Source organism: Tursiops truncatus, chromosome 13 (assembly GCF_011762595.2).
Source record: "Tursiops truncatus isolate mTurTru1 chromosome 13, mTurTru1.mat.Y, whole genome shotgun sequence".
NCBI lineage: Eukaryota > Metazoa > Chordata > Mammalia > Artiodactyla > Delphinidae > Tursiops > Tursiops truncatus.
Genome location: NC_047046.1, coordinates 447,575 through 456,176, shown reverse-complemented (window position 1 = coordinate 456,176; position 8,602 = coordinate 447,575). Strand labels below are relative to the sequence as shown.

Below are 8,602 nucleotides of genomic sequence, written 5' to 3'. Positions count from 1 at the left end.
GGCACGGGTTCCCCATGGGCTCTTCCCGCATTTGACTCGGCCCAGCCGCTCGGCGCCGGCTTCGGTCCTCCCGTTGCGCCCCCGCCCAAGCGGCTCCCCGGGGGCGCCGCGTAAGCACTAGCTGCTCGAAGGCAGGAACGACTCCCGCCCCGGGCCCCCCGCAGCGGGTCGAGGGAAGGGTCTCAGAACCACCGCCTACCACCGGGCTCCGCCTTCGTTCCCGGAAGTCGCCCGCGGCAGGCAGGGCCATCCCGGCGACTCCCGCGCAGCCCGGCGGCCGGAAGCGCGCGCCCGCCCAAGCCTGTCCCTTGCGGCGCGCCGTCCGCGCCCGAAGGCGCCTGCGCGGAGTCGACGCGGCCCCGCGTGGGACGGGCCGGCATGGCGTTCCGGCAGGCGCTGCAGCTGGCGGCCTGCGGCCTGGCCGGGGGCTCGGCCGCGGTGTTCTTCTCGGCGGTGGCAGTGGGGAAGCCCCGCGCGGGCGGGGACGCGGAGCCGCGCGTGGTCGAGCCGCCGGCGTGGGCGGGGGCCGCGCGCCCCGGGCCCGGCGTCTGGGACCCCAACTGGGACAGGTGCGGGGCCGGCGGCGGGAGCCTTCCCGGGCCCCGGCCGTCCCGGCCGGTCGGTGTGGTCGGTTCCGCGGAGGGGCGGGCGGGGCAGGCTTGCGTGCGGGTTTCTCTTTCGGTTCTGGCCACAAGGGTGGCTGTGGACGTGGGCCGTCCTTCGACCCCTCTTCTGAGCGCCAGTTTCCTCGTCTGCCCAGGGAGTCGTTCTGAGGAAGGAGCACCGTGATGCCAGGGACAGTGCCTGGCGCACAGGGAAGCCCAAAGTGGTCGTTTTCAGTCCTAGACGGAGGGCTTGGACCTTTGTAGGGCTCTTGTCCTTGTTTCCGTTTCCCAACTTCTGAATCCTCAGATTGGGTGACGGCACGTTGGTCCCATATTTGCGATACAGCTGAGACGGCGAGGTGGAGATGGGTCCTGGAAGGGGCCTCCGCGAGGCGGCCTCGCGGGGACAGGACCAGCAGCCATCTTGAGTAGGAACGTGAGGTCCAGGGGTCCCGGTCCCACCTGGCCGCGCGCTGTCAGTGTTCTTATTGAGCCCTTTGAGTGTGGCTCCTGTGATCAGGAAGCAATTTTTAGTCTTACTTAACGTTAATTAAATTTAAAAACCAGAGCAGTGCAGATCTTAAAATACTGTATTGAAACGATAGTAGTTTTGGTATGCTGGAGCAAATAAAGTGAGTTACTGAAATTTCACCAGTTTCTTCCTGCTTTGTAAATGTGGCCACTTGGAAATTTTAAATTACGTATGTTGCCGGTGTTCTGTTTCTATTGGGCAGCCCTGCTCTGGGTTGTGGGATGGTTTACCCAGTCCCAGCTCTTCACTCCTTGACACAAGATCTTGAGTGTGGGGCACAGATCCAATATTTATTGCTGGCCTAGTTGTATCGGGAACTAAATAGGTATTCTTTTTAACCTTTAATTTTTGAAAAGTAAACTTATCTTAGAATCATCTTGTATTTACAGAAAAAGATGATAGAGTACCTGTATACTCCACACTTAATTCCCTCTGTTGTTAACACCTCACACTACTATGGGACACTTGTCACAATCAGTGAACCAGTATAGATACGATATTTTTAACTGACGTCCGTACTTTATTGAAATTTCCTCAGTTTTTACATGTTGTCCGTTGTGTCTTCCCGGATCCCACAGGACAGTCAGGCTTTGACGGTTTCTCAGACTTGACTTGTTTTGATGACCTTGACAGTTTTGAGCAGGGCTGATCAGGGATTTTATAGAATGTTCCTCAATTGGGATAAGACTGGGGTCATATTCTCTTTTTCAAACATCAGTACAATCTTGTGAATTTCTTGGGCCTTTTTAAGGAAACAGAGTCACTCAGGTTAAAGGACTGACTTGAGGTAGAGCCGGATTCCAGCCTTGTATGAGGCCAACATTGCTGTATTTACTTGCCAAGTCTAGATTTATGGGGGGGTGAGGGGGGTGGTGTCCATGCTAGAAAGTTCCAGGGCCTCATCCAGTGAAATCTCCAGCCTCTTTCTGAGGAGCCAGGCTTCCTGCATCTGTGCCTGTAGGTCCCAGATGTCTTCTCTGGCTCAGCCCCAGCTCCCACGTGACCGCCAGTGTGGCATCTCGGCCTGGCCATGTTACAGGCACCCCAGGTTCCCCAGGTTCGCACGGCCCAAGCAGAACCCGTGAATTCACCATTATTCCCCTCAAAACTTATTCTTCCAGCACTGCCTCAGCTGAGTACATTCTTTTCCCAGCTCTGCCGGTCTCACAGGCATGTAATTTCTGTTAGCTTGAGGCCAATGAGCCGTCAGAATGCCTGTCTTCACCAGACTTGCTGGTGTCTCAGCATCTTTTCTGCTGCAGCTCCCTCCCAGCATTCCAGCAGGGCCATCCAGGGGGTTTCCGTGGTAACGGGAGCATTTTCCTCACTGTCCGATGTGATGCCTACTATCCCATGTGCTACTAAGCATTGAAAATGTGTTTAGTGTGATTGGGGAAATGGAGTTTTAATTGTATTTAATTTTCATGATTTTGAATTTAAGTAGCCACATGGTCAGTGGCTACTGTTGGGCAGCACAGCGTCCCCGTCAGTGAGGCCACCCTGTGGGCATTTCCCACCTGCCCTTCCACAGACACTCCTTCCTCCTCTCTGCGTCCCTGGTCCCCTTGCTGTGACTGTCAGTCTCCTCACAAGGACGTGGGCAGCACAATAGCTTCGCCTGTCCTGTTCACATCCAGCCGCCCAGGGCGGGCCTGGCGCCAAGAGAAGGGGGGCGCTGGCTCCTCCCCTGTGCCTCACCAACCCAGGAAGCCCCTCTGTCAGAAAGACTGGGGGTGACTTGTGAGCAGGGGCACAGGACACACCATCTCGTATTTCTGCATCAGGAGAGAACCACTGTCCCTGGTCAACCTGCGGAAGAGGAACCTGGAGCCCGGAGAAGAAGAGCTGGCGTCCAGGCTGGACCACTACAAGGCCAAGGCCACACGGCACATCTTCCTCATCAGGCATTCGCAGTACCACGTGGACGCCTCCCTGGAGAAGGACCGCACGCTGACGCCCCTGGGTACGTGGCTGGGCCTCCTTGAAGGTGCCCTTGGGGCGCTGGGCCTCTTTGGACCTGTGTCGGGTGTTCTCGACCCAGATGCGAGCCTTGTCATTATTAGTAATAATCAGCCAAATCTGACACAGGCTTTGAAAACGTCCTCGTTAAGGTGGATCCTGCCCGCAGGCCCGAGGCTCTCGGAGGCGCCCCGCCCAGTGCTCCTTCTGGCTTGACCTCGTTGCTGGAGAGCCTTCCTCATAAACGGTGGCGGGTCTCAGCCGCCCCCGCCGGGCGGGACCGCCTCGGTCTTTGTGCTCATGTGTCTGTAGGAGAAATTCCTAGCAAGGAAACGGCAGGGAGGTTGGAGATAGAGTTTACATTTAAAAAATCCCTCTGTTGAATGAGATAGCACCCACTTGTGTGAAGGGGCTTGCTGGCCTGTCCTCAGGCCCGGGTGGAAGTAAAGCTGCATCTGTGGTATCGTGCATCCAGCTGAGACTGACTTTCCAAGGGCGTTTCGACTGGATTCTAAGATACATTTGAGGAAAAGCATTTGTATTTGCACCCAGGCTGCAGCAGTGCTGAGGCTGTCCGTCCTCACGTGTTAACACCTGGTGGTGGTGATTGAGCGGCAGGTGGTCACTGGCGCACTGACACCCAATCTTTGGACAAAGTTGAGTAGGAATGGTGTGGGGGACCCAGAAATAGTAAACAGGACCCCACCCAAACTTCAGCCAGCCTCCACCATGGCCGTTGTCTTCAATGTTTCTTCCTTATGGGGCTGAAGGTGGCTAGTTTGTCTCATTGATTTTACCTGTTGAAAGCCTGACCCCTTCCTTAGGCCTGAGCCCCGGGAGGGGCTGCCCGTCTTGTCCCCCAAACCTAGTGGTGCTTGGTAAGGACTGAAGTATTTGTGAAGTAAACAAACAGGGACTCCGGCGACGTGTAATTCTCCAGTGTATTCCACCTTCAAGGTCGTGAGCAGGCTGAACTAACCGGTCTCCGACTTGCAAGCTTGGGGTTGAAGTTTAATAAAATCGTCCATTCCTCCATGACCCGTGCGATAGAGACCACTGACATCATCAGCAAACACCTGCCAGGTGAGTGCCAGGCGCCCCCCGGGCCGGCTGCTCCTGAAGGGGCCCTGAGTCCTGTGTCTCTCCGCAGGCGTCTGCAAGGTCAGCACAGACCTGCTGAGGGAAGGCGCCCCCATCGAGCCTGACCCCCCCGTGTCTCACTGGAAGCCGGAGGCTGTGGTAAAAACTCCCCCCGGGCGGCCTTCCCCGGGAGCGGCCTCCACTCCACCCCTGGGCTCCTGGCGGCCCCGGGCTCCTGGCGGCCCCTGGGCTCCTGGCGGCCCCTGGGCTCCTGGCGGCGGGCCCGCGCACTGCCTCCATACGGACGATCCCTCCCTCTGCCCCCAGCAGTATTATGAGGACGGGGCGCGGATCGAGGCCGCCTTCCGGAACTACATCCACCGGGCGGACACCAAGCAGCAGGAGGACAGCTACGAGATCTTCATCTGCCACGCCAACGTCATCCGCTATATCGTGTGCAGGTGAGGCCCCAACGGGGCGCCCGCGGCCCCGCCTCCCCCCTCCCCCGCCGGCCTGTGCCCCCAGCGCGGCTCCCCCTCCTCTTGTCTGATGGTGCCCGCCAGGCCCAGCCGGTGGTCTGGTAGAACGGCTTTCTCACGACTGCATGTTTTTGCTGGGAACAGACCAGACTGAGGTGCCCCCCGTGGGCGGCCTTTCCCGGGCGATGCTGACCGTGGTCGCTTGGTTTAGGCGCTGTGCGCTGCCATTCCCAACGCGAAGTCCCACTTTGTAGGAGGCAACGCGAGCGCCCGTTTCCCTGAGGTCCCCCAGCTGGTTTCAGCACCTGTCGATGGCTCCTGCCCCCGTGGTTGTGCGTGGTGTTCGCTTAATGGTTTCGTATGTCCCTTTGTTTGTTAATTGGAACGTGTGTGATGAAGGACCCACGGATCTGTTTTGTGCAGGGTGATAACCTGTGAGCGCCTTAGTCCCTGGCAGCTCCAGCTGCTCCTGCGGGGCTCCTGTGTCCGTGGGGCAACCAGGTCCCTTCGTCCTGGCACCAGAGGTGCAGGGCCCTCACAGTGATGCCTGCGCTGAGCCCCAGGCAGAGTCACGGAGGGCCCTGGACCTGGGAAGGCCAGCTGGGTGCTAGTGTGTTTGACCACATCCCACTTAGTGCAAGTGGGGACCCAGCCTCCCCCGGGGCCATTCAAGGTGCTCCGCAGGTGCTTCAGGAGCTGAGGGGGTCCCCCTTCTCACGAGGGCCCATTCGCTTGCCCTCAGAAGCCGCCCGCGTGGCCCGGGGCGAGCAGCCCTGCGCCGGAGGAGCAGGCTGCGGCGCCAGGTTCCCGGCCGGGTTGAGAGCTGCTGGGAGGAGGGGCTGGGCTTCGGGGGCAGCCCCAGCCCGTGTGCCGCTCAGGGCGACTTCGGGGCTGTGTGAACACGCGTCCTCCCATATCCCGGGACAGCACTGACCCCAGTGCTGAGGGCCGGCCGGAGACGTCAGGGCTGGGAGCGGCCTGTGCCCCCAGGACACGTGAGGGCGCTCTGCTCCCTAACTTAGGGCAGTTTTGAAAGCGGTGAGGGTGACGCTGAGCCTTGAAAAATCAGCGTGTAGGTAGTTAATCCTTCAAGTCGGCAAAACTCTCGACAGAGGGCGTGCCAGTTGAAGGCGAGCCACAGGGGTGCCGCTTGTTCACCCCAGTGTCCTGGGGCACAAAGGGGTCCGGTGGCTCAGACGGAGGCCATAGTCCTGCTGGGCTCTTCAGCAGATACCAACTGTGCCTAAGAAGCGTTAAGCGCATGGAAATGCTCCGGGGTTGTGGGCTGCCCCCGTCCCCTTTTGGTGACACTGGAAGAACAATTCAGTTGCATGCATTTGTTAACTAGTGTGTTTGTGACTCACATGCAAGCCTTGAGTTGGGTTGATCCCCCCGTCCCAGAGGGGCTGGGCTGTCACCTCCCCCTTGTTTGATTGATGGGTTGGCACCCACCCCAGACAGTTCCTTCCTCTGAGAAACCCCATTTGAAAATGGGAGGGACTTGCAGGTGTTGGCCCCAGCCCCAGGGAAGTCCCCTGAGGCCTTGTCATCTGGGGTGGGCCCCTTCCCAGCCTGTGCTCTCTCCTCCAGGGCGCTGCAGTTCCCTCCAGAAGGCTGGCTCCGCCTTTCCCTCAACAACGGCAGCATTACGCACCTGGTAGTCCGGCCAGATGGCCGAGTGGCGCTCAGGACCCTCGGGGACACGGGATTCATGCCTCCTGACAAGATCTCTCGCTCCTGAGGGCCACCTCGAGGCCCCGCTCTCCTCCTCAGCCCCATGCCGGCCTGGTGTGGGTGCCACCGAGACCGCGGGCTCCTCCCCTGACCCCACACAGGCCGCGCCGCAGGGCCAGGGCTCCAGGGCGCAGCAGCCGGAGAGAAGGATCCACGAAGCAGTGCTGCAGCGCTGAGCTTCTGGCCCAGGATGCAGAAGGGAAGCACTCAGGTCAGATCAGCTTCGTCTCTCGCAGTGTCTCTGCCTCACTCTTGTCCACCAGGATGAGCCTGTTTCAGGAACAGGAACGAGCAGGCCTGTTTCAGGGACTGGACGAGGCCCCCAGATGCCGTCCCCACAGGGGCCGCGGCAGACGCCGCAGTGAGCTGTCCGTCAGTAGAGCCCGTCAGGCAGGAGGAGGTGGGCACCAGCGCTCTTCCATTCGTAACTTATTTCGCTGCTTTTTACACTCTTCATTTCCTAGAACTCTTTGTCACTTAAGTTTTCATCGATTGAAGATTTTCCTCATCTGGTTCTTGTTTTGAAAACCCATTTCTCACTCCCGAGTCACACAGCCCTGACACTGTTGGATCTGAACTCACGTGTGTTGCTAGGCCTTTCCGACACAGAGGAGGGGCACCTTAGCAGGTGAGGGAGGTGACTCGACCTGCTGCTCTCGTGGGAGGGGCTGGGCAGTGACGGACCAGGAGGGGCCCTGTTTCAATAAAGTGTCTGGCTGACAGTTCAGTCCTTGTTTACCTGTGGCTATTAATCTTTTATGCTTGTGGATTAAAATATTTAGATACAACACGTCCATCCCAAATCTCCATTTATTTAGACGGAAGTACAATTTCTATGAAGTGGTTGTGAACATTTTTGCAATCAGTGCAACTAATTGGGATATTCGATCCATTTCTGTCAATTTTGGAAATACCTACAAAATGAAATTGTGTTTTACTGGTTTTTCAAAGTACTAATTGTGAGTGTTTTAAAGGAAGCAGGAAGCCTGTGCAGCATAACAGCCGCAAACTTGCTGAGACAGATTGGGCAGAAGGCTCTTTCCCCAGTATTTTGTGCGCCCTGGGCTGACAGTTTTGCAGGGTGTCTGCCCGCCAGGGGCCTCAGTGAGAGGCCCTGACCCAGGACAGTGAGCTCGGTAAGTAAAAGCAGCAGGCACACACCATTCTGCGAAATAGTTGAGACAAGTTACCCAGGGGCTGTGCTAACGGCTGAGACCAGAAAAGCCAGAGGCGGCACCGTGTCTGGCCCCGGGCGCTGTGAGGCCCCGCGGCTGGGCCCTGGGCCCCTGGACCCTCGGGCTTGCGCGGCCACCCTGCTGTCCTGTCTGCAGACCTGGCTTTTCCGTGGCGTGTCCACCCTTTACACTTGACCTTTGAGAAGCAAGGCAGCATTTTAGAAACAGGAAAGGAGCCCAGGAGCAGGACAGTGGTGTTTGGACGGGGTCAGTTAGTTACAGGGGCCCAGGGAGGTCGCACTGGAAACCGCCCCGAGGTAGGACAGATGACCGAGAACTTCTGAAACGTCGGGAGCGTCATCCTAAGCTTGACCAAGGTGGAAAACCACCCCAAGAGCCCGTGTGACAGGAGGGATCCTGAGCTGACAGCAGTGGGAACAGTAGTGGTTCCTACTGACCGTGTTGCTGTTTGTTTGTTCCAAAATATTTTCTTTCTTTTGAGACGGCTGAGGAAGGAGGCCGAGGGCACGTGTAAGAAGAAACCCCTCCCTGCGGGCCTTGCACGCACACAGACCTGTGTGGTTCCAGCAGCCTGGCGGGCAAACCCGGCTGGGGACGCCTGATGAGGCAGTCACCCCACAGCTATTCCCTCTGAGCCGCAAAGGCCTCTGGAAACATCCAAACACTATCCCGGAGGGTCCGTCTGGATCCAGGAGCGGGGAACCTTCCGGAGCCGCCTGCATGCAGCCCGTGGCACCTTAGCCGCTGCCCCCCGCTCAGACGGTTCCTGTCACCTCTTCCCAACTGAAGAAGCGACACACTGTCAATGTCAGAAAAAGGTTCCCCATTTCTCAGGGCAGTTACAAAATATTCGATAGTTGAACTGATGCCAAGGTTTTTCACAACCGTGTTGTTAGGAAGGAAAGGGCCCCAAACAGCAGATAAACCACTCTCAGATCAATGTTCCGTTTAACCAAAACACTGCTTAAAAGTTTGCTAAAAAGGACACTTTGCCTGGGCACAGGCGAGAGAGGTCTT

General features: G+C 58.0%; 1 protein-coding gene across 2 annotated transcripts; it reads left to right on the top strand.

Annotated features, from left to right (window-relative positions):
- The first annotated feature begins 333 nt into the window (after positions 1-333).
- PGAM5 (PGAM family member 5, mitochondrial serine/threonine protein phosphatase) lies at positions 334-7,179 on the top strand. 2 transcript variants are annotated; one of them, XM_019942524.3, is made up of 6 exons: positions 334-569; positions 2,922-3,100; positions 4,054-4,179; positions 4,247-4,335; positions 4,507-4,637; positions 6,246-7,179. In XM_019942524.3, the coding sequence occupies exons 1-6, from the start codon at positions 379-381 to the stop codon at positions 6,394-6,396; spliced, it is 867 nt and encodes a 288-aa protein (XP_019798083.1). In that variant the 5' UTR covers positions 334-378; the 3' UTR covers positions 6,397-7,179. The 2 variants fall into 2 exon arrangements, with proteins under 2 accessions (XP_019798083.1, XP_004313544.1); XM_004313496.4 differs by having other exon boundaries at positions 335-569; positions 4,504-4,637.
- Positions 7,180-8,602: the final 1,423 nt, after the last annotated feature.